Raw genomic sequence first — 14,166 nt, forward strand, 5'->3', positions numbered from 1 at the left:
GGGCTTCAATTTTTAGCGCCGGGATTTGAGGTTCAAAGTGGAGTGCGACCTTTTGAGACAATCTTCAACTTTGGTTATCTTTCCAGAGATATGGAGGCATCATCAATTGGATTGCGGCAAGATGCTTCGGGGCCTTTTGGATCTCCAGGATCATTGCTCCTGCGATTGGTTCGCCAAACTATCTGACTTCCATTATCCGTGCCCTGCTGCAGGCCACGGGCCCCGTGAGCAACGGCGGGAGGACGCCAGGGTTGGCGGTCCGGGTGAATCGGCACGCACGTTTTAACTGCGGCCCGAGATCGTCGTGCGAAGGGCGTGGGGGGCACGTGGGATGCAAAGAGGACAAACCGTGCAAACATAGCAAATATCGCATACAGAGCAAACTAGTACGGGAATATAATATTCCGCCCCGACCCCGGAAAATTGAATTTGCCAGCGCGAGTTTTTGGGGAGAGGCGGAAGGGAAAGCAGCTGTCGGGATGATTTAACCAGTTCATTTCTTTCTCTCTCTTTTCCTTCTCTCTTCCTTCGTTTTTCTTTTTTTTTTTTTTTTTGGGACGTGGATACTCGTTCATTCAGAGAGAGTGTCGCGTCGCCTGCGGTGCTCTTTGTTCGCTTGTTCTACCAAGGAAAGCTTACATCTTACCTCTTCCTATGCGATGATCTCTCAACGCTCAGCTCGCAGCGGCTTTGCTGCTGCCTCCACCTGCCGGACGAATGTCACGATGCTTATATTTCCCGTACCACTCCGTCAGAGAGCCATTTGTCATGGGGTCGCTCATTTTTCATCTTCCTCCGCGGCCAGAAAACCAGTCTCACCTTCCGACAAATCATCACAAGTTCAGCCTGTCTCCCACTCCGCCTCGTCCTCAACGTCTACCTCCGTACACCCCCACCTACCGTCCGCCTTAAACCCACCGCAAAGCACACGGCCTGCACAGCTTGAACTTCCCGAAAAATCAGCGAATTCCAGTGGAATGTTCAAGTATTACATATCTTTGGGAAAGGCATACTACGCGTTTTACAAGACTGGTTTGAAGAACGTATATCACAACTATCGCGCCGCCGCGCCGATTCGCAAGAGGCTGGGGTTTTCAGGGTACTTACCTACTTCTCTGCCTCCGCGCTCTCTATCCGGAACCGCGGCCTTTGAGCAGCTTGTCAGGAAAGAGGGTGTAACGCGAGCAGAGTTTCAGCTACTAAGACGAAGCGCCTATGACATTAGGAGGATGATACCTTTTGTTTTAATTTTGATAGTCTGCGGAGAATTCACGCCATTGATCGTGCTGGCGTTGGGATCACGGGTCACACCCCTGACTTGCAGGATTCCCAAACAGCTTGAGAAAGAAAGGCGGCTAAAATTGGATCGGAAGAGCGCTGCGCTTCGTGCGGCTGTTACTTCGTTCGAAAAGGAATGGCTTAACGCAACTACATTGCCGAAATCCATACCTTCGGCCGTCCGGCATGCGTCCGCGAACGACATCCTGAGCTCTTGTGCCGTGCTCGGCTTGTCCAAGTCGCACCGTCTGCCAGCTTATATACCAGGGTTTATGCAGGCTACATTTGTGAATTTGGTGTATCGGCCGAAGTTGAGGAGATGGTTAGAGTACTTATCCGTCGATGATTCGTTGATGAGGGAAGCTGGAGGTGCGGCAGGTTTAACTGCAGATGAAGTGAGAATTGCAGTGGAGGAGAGAGGCGGAGTGGATGTTGGAGCCGATCGGATTAGGGATGAGGAGAAAGTAAAGATAATGCGCAGATGGCTGGGGCGATGGATAGAAGATGGTGGGAAGGCCTAAGGCTGGGATTAAATAATTCGAGACAACCCATTTCGCTTCTCTTGGGACCTGCATGTTTCTCGACCGCTTAAAGAGGACCTTGGGACATTTCCCGGATGCACCTTTTATTTCATAGAATCTGTATTAGTATCATGGCTGTTGGGTCTATCGGGAGCTTGCACGACTCATGAGGTACTATTTGGGAGAAGAGAATACACTGGATACCCATTTAAATCATAGAATGCTCTGATATTTTTAATTTGACAGCTTAGGGGAGCGATGAAGTTCCGAGAAACCACGACGCCATCGCGGCATAAGATATCCGTGCCTTTCCCATCAACTCCCGGCTCCAAGGATGACTTTATCCCTTATCCTCTCAAGCCGCTCGTAATCTCCTCCCAAGGCAAACTGCAACATGCTCACAGCTTTCTTATCGTCACTATCCCTTATTGCTTTGGCAGTTATCAACTCCACGCTTGGCTCCCTATTTACCTCCTCGCTGGCTATTTCATCAAGACTGTCGTTCCACTCGCGATCCCACGCTTTCACAGCTGCCCGCAAGTCAGCATAGACGTCCCCAAAAACCTCCTGAATTTCGAACGTCCGAAAAGCCTCCATCCCAAGATCATTCATATAGTTTGCCGGATCCTGCAGACACAGTATATGGTACGCCAGCTTGGCCGATCTTTTCCCGATGCTTATCTGTCCACGGATGTACGGGGCTTCCGATTCAACCAGTTTAGAGGATTCACGAAGATGCCTGCATTTGCGGAATATAGATGGCGGATCTACGGATATTCCATACCGGTGGAAGTCAACTGTGGAGTAGAAGCGGAGGACGTGAAGCAGTTGTTCCGCGGTACTTGTGCGAGAATATTTGCCTTCTGAAAGTTTGAGGGCAGCGATTATCATCATGGTGAGGCCATAGGTGCTTATGCCTCTGTTCTGGGGCCCGAATAAGTTTCGCTGTTCGAGGATCATTCGGATGGTTGCCAGGAGCGGACGGAGAGTGGGAAATTCGGAGTAGTAGGACTGGGTGAATTCAAGTGAAGTAGGGAGCTGAGTGCCACAATGGATGGTCACAGGAAGTCCTGTGGCTGCGTGAGTTGCGATGACTTTTGGGATGCGTGAACGAACTAGGACGACGGATGAAAACTTCGCGGCTCCCCGTAGGAGGCGAGATATCTGCTCTTGCCGCTCAAGTTGAAGTTCTGCGATCTTGGGACGGGTAGGGCTTGGCCCACGATATTTGAAGAGACCGTCTGGATCTGAAAGCATGACCAGAAGGTCGATATTCGAGTGGCGCATCGCTAGCCCTGTCCGCCTAGAACCTATCACAAGTGGTTGCGGGTGGTCTTCCTGTAGAAGAATCTCTTCCACTTCGGTAATAACTTTGTTTACAGCTGCTTGTTCTTGCGGGATATGAGACATGTAGTTTTCAAAAGCGTTTACCTCGTCATCCAGACGTGACAGCCCATCATCCTTGGACGATTCTAGGTAGTCTAACCAGGGATATTGAGCGTCGCTGCTGGACCATTCTTTCCTCGATACTCTGGCAGAACTCTTCTTCATAAGCTTCCGGAACAGTGAAATGGCCGCGTGTGGTCGGATATCTGGCCTCAGTTTCTTCGATGAGGGATGTAGCAATTCTAGGCCCAATTCGGAAGACTCCTGAACCGAACGCTCGGTCGCGGGGAGGCTCTGTCTTGGTCGTGGTACTCTCCGTACCGACGGGGCTGGTCCTATCGCAACTGCATTGCGGTCGCCTGCGGGTTTACAGGGGATCCACCGGATCAACCTTTGCCTATTCGCATAGCGATGGGCCTCGAGGGTCTCTGTGAGGTTGCCTGCGACGATTGGCAGATCACCCAGGCGACCACGTGTCGGAGAAGCATGGAATCGCCTATTGTGGTGGAAAACGGGCCTTGCAGATTGGGCAAGAGACGAGTGGTAGAAGCATTCCGCCTGAAGCAGATGGTGGGGAACGATTGGCCGGAGGGAGGACATTCAGCTAAGAACCGTTCAATCTGACGGCCGTGACACTCGAAGGCAATGAACCCAGCTTCGCATTCCTCTTCGCTGGATTGCGGGAAGACTTTGGATGCAGCTCTTTTTTGGTGGCTCAGAGAGAGAGAGGATTAGTCATCCACACTCTCGGGCTGATCAGTCAATTGGTTATTTGTACTGAGCTGGGGTTGAACGTTAAGCTGTGCAAATCGTGGAATAACTGCCAAAACCGACCGACCAAGCACGGTATTTTACACGAATCGGAGAATATCTCAAGAATTAATCCGTTCCCTAAAGAAGAGGATAAAAGAATAAGTTCACCGCTTTTATAAACTACATCTTTTAGATATCAACCCGCATGGATCTCGTATCCTCTGCCCATATTCCATGCCTGTTGGACACAAGCTTCAAAAATGAAGACTTGGATTGAAGAAAATTTAGGATGCCATGAATGTGCTTCATATTTCGTCAAAGCAATTTTTTTATTTATTTATTTATTATTTTATTTTTTTATTTTGGGGACCCTAGCCATGTTCTTGCAAGCGTTTCTGGTGATGATATCATCGCGATTGGTGGCTGATGTCCTCAAGGAGGAGACGGCTCAGGTGAGATTTTGTATTAGAAAAGCGCCAAATATTGTCTACCAGCTGTGAGAATGAGATGCCAAATCCAGACGTCCAAACATCTGCAAAGAGTTATTTAGTTGAAAAAGCGCCTCAAGCGGAAGTAGGGTCACAGGCCTGGGCGACAATTTGGAACATTGACTGTGCACTGGAAGCACTTAGAAGGACTGAGGGCATTTTGTTGGATTCATCGAATCTAATACTATCTAAGGGGCTGAGCCGGGTATCATCAACCCGTATAATTAGCCCGTTGGAAGGTCCATCGGACTGTCTGCTGTTCTGACTTGGGAGTAAGACCAATGCCAAAACCATGGTAGGGATATCCATCCAAGGTGCGAGGGCGTAGGCCGAGACTCCTGTTCAAAATAGAATACAGAGTTAATGCGAAGAAGAGAATGTAGTGTAACCACCGAGTCGTGAATGTTAAATGAAAGGTAAACCAGATGCTTGATTTGCTGGGAGGATGAGCCGCAAGAGCAGAAGCCCAACCTGGGGCTGTCATCGAATTGGTTATATATTGCTTGGGTTGAACTAACTAGTTAGTTCACTCAGTAACTGGTTGAATATTCTCCGAGATTCTGTGACGTCGATCTTGGGAGGGCTGGGCCAGGGTCGTCAATCGGGTTGCTATCCTATCCCCTCTCCATGGAGGATAAGAACCGGTCAACCTCCTGTCTCTCCTGTCCCATCTACATGAGCAGTTTAGAGATTGAGAGGATTGTCCTTGGATGTCTGCAAACAACAAAGTTAAGTAGGGCTGTCTTAGATCCTTGATCCGCCCCAAAAAGCCTCCCTTCCCAGCCAAGAAAGACGTGCTCTCCCAACTCCCACTCTGCTGCTTTGTGCCCCGCAGTGCATCGCACGACCACGGAGTTCAGTCCCTCCTGGCTCCAGTCTCGCCTTGCTTCTCTCTCGGCTCTCGCCGCAGCGCCGCCGCCGCCCGCTTTCCTGGCCCCGTGCCCAGGTAATTAGGTTCGTGATCTCATCCATTTTTTTTTTTTTTACTCAAGCCCCCACGTCACTCTGATGACGAAATGACTTCACTTCGGGCGGGCTGACAATTGATTTCTCTTGCTGTAGATTCGCCAGCCGTCAGCGAACCGTTCTTTATACCCGTCCTATATCCCTCAGGCCCCCTGCACATGGCACATTCATCAGCCGAATCGCCACCAATGCTGTCGAATTCAACGATTCTTCCTACCAGAAGCCAGACGAGCGATGGTGTGTGCTTTGGGGAGCAGATGAATTCCTCCTCGAGACCTGCAGACACCAAAGGCCACGAGCCCTCTAATTCGGCAGCGGCCATGTCAGGCGCAGAACATGGAACGTTAGGCACATCGCCGGGCACTCCTTCCGAGGCAGCAAAGGGCGCAAAGTCGGGGATCGAGCTTTTACGTCGTCTGAGTTTGATGGAGGGAAGACCAACGCTGTCGGCTATGGCGAGACCTGAAGAGCATGCGGATCTCCGTTTGACGGGACGGATTATCAGCGCTTCGTTCTGCATCCCTTATAAGCTCCGCTTTCGGTCCGGTTTGAATTGGGTAAGACTTCAGAGTCTGGGCTTTCGTTCACACTAGACCAGATGCTGATCACTGCTGCAGGAACTGCATCACCGGCCTGGGACCTCAGCTCTGTTCGATTCCTTCCAGTATCTCGCCTCATCGGAAAATCCGTGGTCTCACACCCTGGTTGGGTGGACTGGAGAAGTGGAAAATTCCACTCTACAAGACTCATATTTTCAAAGCAGGCCACATACAGGCTCTGGTCTCGAGTCGCTATCACTGGAAACTCCTATGACCTCCCTAAGCAAGGCTTCCGCCCCCATTCCTGTCGATGGCAGCCATAAGCCCCAACCTCCGGCAGATGGAATTCACGTCAGAAAAGAAGACCGAGATCGCCTCGAAAAGCAATTACACTCGAGTAAATATGGCATGATCCTTCCAGTTTGGCTCAGCGATGACTGCGAGTCGCCTGAAGAGACCCTGCATCTCAAGGACCAAACCCGCTGGCGCCGATACGCTGAGCGTGAAATCTATCCCTTGTTTCACTACAAGCAGCACGGCCCGACGGATGGGCGTGCTGAACGACGCTGGTGGCAGGACTATCAACGCATGAATCAACTCTTTGCGGACCGAATTTTGGAGATCTATCGTCCAGGAGATATTGTCTGGATCCACGACTACCATTTGTTCTTGTTGCCCAGTATGTTGAGGCAGCGGATACCGGAGATTTACATTGGCTTTTTCTTGCATGTTCCGTTCCCTAGCAGTGAATTTTTCCGCTGTCTGACCCGAAGAAAGGAGGTTCTTACCGGTGTTTTAGGGTCCAACATGATTGGTTTTCAGTCATTTACATATTCTCGCCATTTCTCCTCTTGTTGTACACGCATATTAAGATTCGACTCAAATTCTGCAGGAATCGATGCGTACGGTGCCCATGTCGCCGTGGACGTCTTCCCGATTGGCATTGATGTGGACGCAGTCCGGAAGATGGCATATGGGGAACCCAACATCGAAAAAACTATTGCTGAGATCAAGAAGCTCTATGCTGGAAAGAAGATCATCATCGGTCGAGATCGCCTTGATTCGGCTCGTGGAGTGACCCAGAAGCTCATAGCCTTTGAAATGTTCTTGGAGCGATATCCGGAATGGCGTGATAAGGTCGTCCTGATACAAGTCACGAGCCCAACTAGTGTGGAAGAAGAAAAGGAGGAATCAGAAGCCAAACTATCAAGTCAGATGTCGCACCTTGTATCAACCATTAATGGCAGATACGGATCGCTCAGCTTTTCTCCTGTTCAACATTATCCTCAGTATCTCTCTCGTCATGAATACTTTGCGCTTCTTCGTGCAGCCGACGTGGGTCTTATCACCAGTGTCCGTGATGGCATGAACACCACCAGCTTGGAATACGTTGTCTGTCAGCACGAGAATCATGGACCACTTATACTATCGGAATTCTCTGGTACTGCTGGAAGCTTACACAATGCAATCCACATCAATCCTTGGGATTCGGGTGGAGTCGCTGCGGCTATAAATGAGGCACTTACTATGAGTTACGAACAACGTGAGGAGCAGCATGAAGCACTGTATAAATATGTAACAACACACACAGTTTCAATATGGTCAGATTTATATATTGGTCGGCTGTTGAACAACCTATCGTCCTTCAATCAATCAATCGCGACGCCGGTGCTGGACAAAGCAAAATTGCTATATCAATATCGCAAGGCCCGAAGACGTTTATTCATGTTTGATTATGACGGCACATTAACACCTATTGTGAAAGACCCGCAAGCTGCCATTCCTTCAGACCGCGTTGTTAGAACCCTCAAATCGCTCGCAGCAGATCCCAAGAATTCTGTTTGGATCATCAGCGGGCGTGACCAGAACTTCCTTGAGGAATGGATGGGCCACATCTCGGAATTAGGATTAAGCGCAGAGCACGGATGCTTCATTCGTAAACCGCACAATGAGGTCTGGGAAAATCTTACGGAGAAATCTAATATGGGTTGGCAAAAAGAAGTCCTTGATATCTTCCAGCATTATACGGAACGAACACAGGGCTCTTTCATCGAGCGAAAACGTGTTGCATTGACTTGGCATTATCGACGTGTTGACCCTGAATACGGAGCGTATCAGGCCAAGGAGTGCAGAAAGCATTTGGAAAATACTGTGGCAAGGAAATGGGACGTCGAGATTATGGCAGGTAAAGCGAATTTGGAGGTTAGGCCGACATTTGTTAATAAGGGCGAGATTGCGTCGAGGCTTGTGAACGAATGTCAAGGGCGTCCAGAATTCGTTTTATGTCTTGGTGATGACTTCACTGATGAAGGTGCGCTCACCCTCTTGGTCTTTTTAGGAATATTTTACCTACTTCCCGAACACTAACGAGCTTATGATTGTATAGATATGTTCCGCGCTCTACGGCATTCAAATCTTCCGAAAGACCGAGTTTTCGCTGTCACAGTTGGCGCGAGCTCAAAGCAAACTGAAGCAAGTTGGCATCTGCTCGAGCCGGCGGATGTCATTGCAACTATCAGTCTTCTGAATAGTTGCAACTGATGATGAGCCAACATGACAAGCAGTCTCTTTCCTATTCGTTTCAAAGACTATGCAAACATGGCGTTACTTGATTTGAATACAACGACATAAAATAAGGGAGGGCCACTGTTTAGTTTTGAATAGTTATCCCTTTTCCTGTTTATGCAAGCATTATAGTTCTTCCTTCTATGTTCATTGAACTTATTGAAAAGGTTGCCCTGGTTCTTGTTTTCTTCTGCGTGACATAGTAGATTAACGCATATATACTTATACATATATTAACCTGAAATTCTGGCTGGAAAGAGAGCGATGGCGAAGCAAGAAGAGCTCTTTTTTTTTTTTTTTTTTTTTTTTTTTTTTTTTTTTTGATTTCATGCCCCTTTGGGCTAGTGTTGTTTTCCTGTTTCTCGTTCTCTATGTTTAATCTAGAGAAATTTCCTGGTGATAAAATACAAGAGCAATGCTTACTCAAGTTTGAAACAACCTTTTGCTTCTTCTGTATGATATGTATATCATGATTCACTACCTTTAAGGGTAAAGACATGATACCCTTGCAGTTGTCCCCCATAGCCTTTCCTGCTTGTGAGCAACTGCAACAAATTCTCCAAAATCCGCCTAGACGTGTTACTTCCACAGCAGTATGCGAGGCGCTCAGTCCTCAGACCATGATATCCAGCCATCTACTGCGTAAGCACTCCACTTACATCATTCACAGAACAACCCCGACCCAACCTCAACTCCAAAAACACCGTCCCCTCCACGGGACAGTTGCACTCATAGTACGCGTCGATCTCTTCAAAACCTAGGCTCTTATAGAGCGCAATAGCGCTATGCATGGTCGGCAGCGTGTCCAGACGCATCTCAGCGTACCCTTTCTCCCGGGCCGTGTCGATAACTGCGTTGATAAGCGCCTTGCCGATACCCAGACCGCGGGCGCGCGGGAGGATATAAAGCCGTTTGATCTCGCAGACGCGCAAGGGGTTTATAGACGGCAAACTGCGAAGAGCTGCGCACCCGAGGACGTCGGATTCGACGTATGTACAGCTGCAGCAGTAGTTCTTGCGGGGAGATACGCTGCCCCCATGGTTTTCCTCTGCATGGACAGGCTCGTAGAAGTTGTCGCTGGCGGAGTTGTTTTGGATGGCGAGCAAAATCTCGCCACCCTTTTCCGGGGCGTATTTTCCCGGCATCTGACTGATTTCCGTGCTGAAGTCCTGATAGCTGAGGTCGATGCCTAGTGAATCGGTGTAGGACTTGATCAGGGAGGTTGCGGTCGCGATGTCCCGCGGGGAGCGTGCCGGGTGAATGTGAAATGATGGGGCTTGCGACAATGCATTTCCACCCAGGAAAGGGTGCTGGTCGTCGGGCTGGGACATCTTGCCTTCAGAGAGTGCAGCTTAGCTAGGGAGAGGAGAAAAGAAACACAGGCGGGTTCCTCCTACTAGATAGTCTAGTAGCAAAGAGAACCTGGCTCAGTGAGGTCGGGGGTAGAGATATGGGCTCTGAACATGTCCTCGTATCGTAGAGAAGGAACCATGTCTCTCACATGTTGAAGGCTGAGATTCGTATACTCGGGAGGCACTTGACTTCTCAACCATTTGTTGGAGATATCTGAGGTCATTTACCATAAATTGGAGCGGTTAAGCCGGCATGACAAGCATAGGGCGTGGAAGATTCCGCAACTACCAAAAAAAAAAAAAAAAAAAAAAAAAGGAAAAGGAAAAAAAAGGAAAAAAAGAAAGGGAGATCATAACCACCCGATCATTGAAAAAAACAAGGGTAAAAGGAGAGAGACGCACACAAAAACTAAAAACTAAAAAAAGGAAGTTTGGCTGCTTGCCTCCGACCAGGTTCGAACTGGTGGCCTCCGGATTTCCAAGTAGTTGTGGCTACTCGTCATATGTGTTAATATGAGACCGGCGTCATGACCAACTAGACCACGGGGGCTTGCTTGGGGTGTGGCGTTACCTTTGACTCTATCAGCCACATTCGATTCCCTCCCACCGACGACCAAAAAGGAACGGAGTCTTACAAATCGCGCGAGACACGCAAAGCTGCCGGCTGCAGAGGCGCATTTCATGTTATTTATACAGAAAAGAACACGATGGCATTACTCCATACAGTGACGGCAATACCGAGATACTTAAAAAGACAGATAGCAACAATTATACCCAGTCCCACTAAACAGACTTCTCTCAGACAACTCTCGAGATATCAGATCCCCCGATGTAGACATCATCGTCGTCGTAAACGGAGTGGAAAGAACGTAATTCTCAAGGCCGGAGTATTGCAAGAGGGTGAAAATAATAGATAAAACAGCCAAAAAGCACGCCGGTGTTGGGTGAAAATTTAATTTCCAACTCCCTCACAAGTCATTTATCCACCCCCAAGGCCCGGTCGCTGTAGAGTGGAGGAGGAGCAGGTAGTTTAAAAAAGGAACAAAGCCTCGGTTGTAAGACACAATAAGTCATGGTTTTCCCATCGAACTCCCTCAGAACAAAACTCACAAAGAATGAAGGAAAAAGGATAGATAGGATAATAACATATGCGGAGGCATAGATTTGTGTTGTCATTCTGGAAGATATGAAACTCGAAGGTTGTATGGACCAGTTATGTTATGGATTACATACCATTTAAGCACAGCAATTCAAGACCTCGAGCTTATTTCTGTTCATGCTTTTGGGTTCCAACGGGGAACTCTTGGTCGCTGGCATCCAGGATATCGTACTCTTCATCGGTAAGGAAGCCGTCAGTGTCTGCATCGTCCATAGTCAAGCTTTCAACATCGTCGGCAAGGTCATGCTCGTCCTCCCTGCCATCCCAGCATGTCGCCGATGACGTCGTCTTTGTATCACTGATGCTCATCTCAGGAGACTCCCGCTCCAGCTTCGGGAACACCATGTCACTGGCTGCAAGGGGTTCCTCAGCCTTGTCTTCAAAGCCCGTCGCATCTTCACAATGAGCTGACTCCGTACCCGATCCATTCTCTGGCTTGTCGGACTCTTCAATAGTAATGTATTTGCTTCCGCTCACAACAGCGACATCACACCATAATCGATCACCGAAAGGAGCTCCATCGGGAGTTTTAAGACGCCAGTATGAAATAGCTCGACCCTCGCGGAGAGGAGTCTTCAAAGTCAACCTGAAATCAGCAGAATCGCCCGGAGCAACCGGTTTGGTAATTTTATTGCTTTCCATTGCCGAAATAAGCTCGCTCGTACTAGTTGGGTGATCAGAATCAATGTTGAACATTGTATCACCACCAGCAAATCGAACACTGCAGCCCTGGGGCCATGGAGCTGCGCCGCTGTTCTGGAGGGTCCAGGTTTTAGTAAAAACGGTGTCACGAGGTAATTCAAATCCATCCGGATAAGTATCTCGCATGAACTGTGCTTGCAATTGTCCTGACGAAGCTAAGTCGCCCGGAGAAGACACCTTCTCTCCCTTCAAGGTAGGGAGGGGCGGTGATGGTGGACGTGGTGCAGGAAGGTCACTGGTCTTTTGTACTTGGGTTGCAGCGTGAGAAACACCCACGGCCATAGGTTCGGTGAACGAAGTCTTCGTATTAGGGCGGTCACCCATTCTCTGCAACGGCTGCCCTCTGTCGTTCTCACCCATAGTACTGATGGAGACATGGCGAACAGCTGTTTTGAACTTTAGTAGGGGGTGAGTGCGGTTGTGAGTATTGTCAGGGTGGGCCTCGCAGCGAGAGCAGAAATCGGTGTCATGGCAAATGGCACATTTGTAGCGGTCGCCAGTGATATATAGATTGTCTCCTTTCCCTTGGCAGAGTGGGCCGTCACAATAGACGCCGTGGTGGACTTCATACGAGTCAATTGCAGCTGGAATCGGCTCATAGAGCGGAACAAACCGGTGACCTGGGTGGGTCGCCGGAGCAGCATGGACACATTCGCCACAAAAGTCGAAGTCAGGGCAGTCAAGACACTTGTGGCGTACACCACGGATTCGCTAGTGAACATCAGTATCGCTGTGCGCCATAATTATTGTGAAGGATGGGGGTTATCAACCTTATCGCACCCATCGCACAGGGCCATGTGGCGTACTCCACGACCTGGGTCACAGAGGTGTCCAACAGTATCCTTGACGCTTGAGGTCCCAACGTCGTGAGTAAAGAAGAAAGAGTGACCAGGATGGTGGCCATGGACATCGTTGATGATGCAGCTGAAACAAAGATCATAGTCATGGCAGTCAAAGCAGGTCACGAGCTGCGCTTCCTCGAAGTCTACGGAAATGTTAGCCAGCACAGCCTCGCCATTATTTGAGACCCGATCCTACCTTGGAAGCAAGAATTGCATGTACGCATCTCAACCGTGGGTTCCGGTTCGGGGGCATCGGGAGCTTCGAGTTCAGCTTCCTCCTCGACAGTCGCGAGCCCAGGTTCCTCGACCTCTTCGGCGAATTCTTTTGTCACCTGTTCTTGGGATTTGGGGGCAATGGTCTCTGTAGTGCTATTCACGACCAATCCATCAATCACAGAGCGCTTAATGAGCCAGTGATCCTCACCCGGACAGAGAAGTCCGGAGTCAATACAGCGTTGGCACAGGTCATAGTCACCATCTTCGCAAATACTGCAGTGCCAATGAGCATTGGGGATAGAGTTTCCACAGTGGTTACAGTCAATATAAAAGGTCGCGGCGACGTTAGTCCTGTTATTGAAGTGTAGCCTGCCTTCCCTATCCGTTTTCCATGCATCCTCTGGTTCACGTGTTGGCTTTTCAATATCTACTGCAGCTTTAGTCGCCGGGGTATGGTTACGTTCCTTGAATGAGGCGCCATGATCACTGTCTGTGATCGGCAGGGGATCATTCAGAACAGTGTTCAGGTAGCTGCCGCGAGCAGAGTGAACTGTTGAAGAGATCGCACTCTCGTTGGCGTGCGCTGGTTGTAATTCTTGCTCTGACACACATTCGGGCTTTTGTTTGCTTTCGGTAATCTTTATCCTGAGCTTGGTTTTGGCTTTGGCAGCCCGGTAGAGTTGCTTGTAGATAGCGGTATCACTGCTATTCAGAGTCACCCATCTCGCAGCACTGTCTGAATAGCGCTCGATGACGATGTTAGAATCGACGGAAAGTGAAAGGACTTCTCGGATCTGTTAAAAGGAGAAGGCACTACGAGTTAGCGGAAGCGACGTAGGAACATGGAGTACGAGGGATTTGAGAGAAGCGACAGAGAGGTTCCACGACAGCGAGCAAGTGTGGGTCACAAGGAAGACAAGGGATGATCACCTTTCGGGGAAATGTGTAGGCTTCGAGGTCCTTCAAGGGAAGCTTAAAGCGTCGATTGGTACCTTCGTAGTTGGCCTTGATGGCGATGAGGGTGTCGGGCCCCACTGATCTATTCATGATGCAAGACTGATATCAAGATTCCTAACAAAGCTGAAATATCTTTGAGAGAAGGACAAGGCTGACGATAAAGCGGAAGCCTGGAGCAGAAGGGCTTCAGAGGGACCGAGTCCTAGCTGAGCATCTGTCGAAAGATGAGGCAGACTGCTGAGGAAGAATGTTATCTTGATAAATCAAATGAATTCGGGGGTGCTTCGATGGAGGATGGAGTGGAGGTTCGATGGATGTAGTAAAGGGTGCGTGACGAGATGGGGTTGATGGAGAATGGAGCGGAAGGCGAGGAAGGGAAGAAGAGGTGAAGCTCTGCCGGGGGAAGATGGAACTTGAGGGGGTTCGGAACCATGCAAAGTTC

At 49.3% G+C, this 14,166-nt stretch overlaps 5 protein-coding genes and 1 non-coding gene across 7 annotated transcripts; 2 read left to right on the forward strand and 4 right to left on the reverse strand.

Annotated features, from left to right (window-relative positions):
- Window positions 1-659: 659 nt before the first annotated feature.
- Window positions 660-1,799, forward strand: D8B26_001227 (uncharacterized protein; the record flags this gene model as incomplete). The annotated part of the gene is made up of 1 exon (XM_003065251.2): window positions 660-1,799. The coding sequence occupies one exon, from the start codon at window positions 660-662 to the stop codon at window positions 1,797-1,799; it is 1,140 nt and encodes a 379-aa protein (XP_003065297.2).
- Window positions 1,800-2,114: 315 nt separating this feature from the next.
- On the reverse strand, window positions 2,115-3,785 carry D8B26_001228 (uncharacterized protein; the record flags this gene model as incomplete). Its single annotated transcript, XM_003065252.2, has 1 exon — window positions 2,115-3,785. One exon carries the CDS (start codon window positions 3,783-3,785, stop codon window positions 2,115-2,117), a length of 1,671 nt encoding a protein of 556 aa, XP_003065298.2.
- Window positions 3,786-4,996: 1,211 nt separating this feature from the next.
- TPS2_1 (threalose-6-phosphate phosphatase) lies at window positions 4,997-10,180 on the forward strand. Of its 2 annotated transcripts, XM_003065253.2 has the most exons (4): window positions 4,997-5,380; window positions 5,489-5,949; window positions 6,010-8,242; window positions 8,318-10,180. In XM_003065253.2, exons 2-4 carry the CDS (start codon window positions 5,551-5,553, stop codon window positions 8,470-8,472), a joined length of 2,787 nt encoding a protein of 928 aa, XP_003065299.1. In that variant the 5' UTR covers window positions 4,997-5,380; window positions 5,489-5,550; the 3' UTR covers window positions 8,473-10,180. The 2 variants fall into 2 exon arrangements, with proteins under 2 accessions (XP_003065299.1, XP_065979551.1); XM_066123477.1 differs by lacking the exon at window positions 4,997-5,380 and having other exon boundaries at window positions 5,458-8,242.
- On the reverse strand, window positions 8,623-10,072 carry D8B26_001230 (uncharacterized protein; the record flags this gene model as incomplete). Its single annotated transcript, XM_066123478.1, has 4 exons — window positions 8,623-8,637; window positions 9,001-9,066; window positions 9,156-9,832; window positions 9,919-10,072. The coding sequence occupies 4 exons, from the start codon at window positions 10,070-10,072 to the stop codon at window positions 8,623-8,625; spliced, it is 912 nt and encodes a 303-aa protein (XP_065979552.1).
- Window positions 10,181-10,288: 108 nt separating the features above from the next.
- D8B26_001231 lies at window positions 10,289-10,398 on the reverse strand. The gene has a single exon. It is a non-coding gene; the product is annotated as a tRNA-Met (tRNA).
- Window positions 10,399-10,507: 109 nt separating this feature from the next.
- Window positions 10,508-14,109, reverse strand: D8B26_001232 (uncharacterized protein). The gene is made up of 4 exons (XM_003065255.2): window positions 13,698-14,109; window positions 12,748-13,561; window positions 12,480-12,694; window positions 10,508-12,420 (listed from the first exon to the last, which is right to left on the reverse strand). The coding sequence occupies exons 1-4, from the start codon at window positions 13,812-13,814 to the stop codon at window positions 11,113-11,115; spliced, it is 2,454 nt and encodes an 817-aa protein (XP_003065301.2). The 5' UTR covers window positions 13,815-14,109; the 3' UTR covers window positions 10,508-11,112.
- Window positions 14,110-14,166: the final 57 nt, after the last annotated feature.

Source organism: Coccidioides posadasii, chromosome 1, assembly GCF_018416015.2.
Source record: "Coccidioides posadasii str. Silveira chromosome 1, complete sequence".
Taxonomy (NCBI): domain Eukaryota; kingdom Fungi; phylum Ascomycota; class Eurotiomycetes; order Onygenales; family Onygenaceae; genus Coccidioides; species Coccidioides posadasii.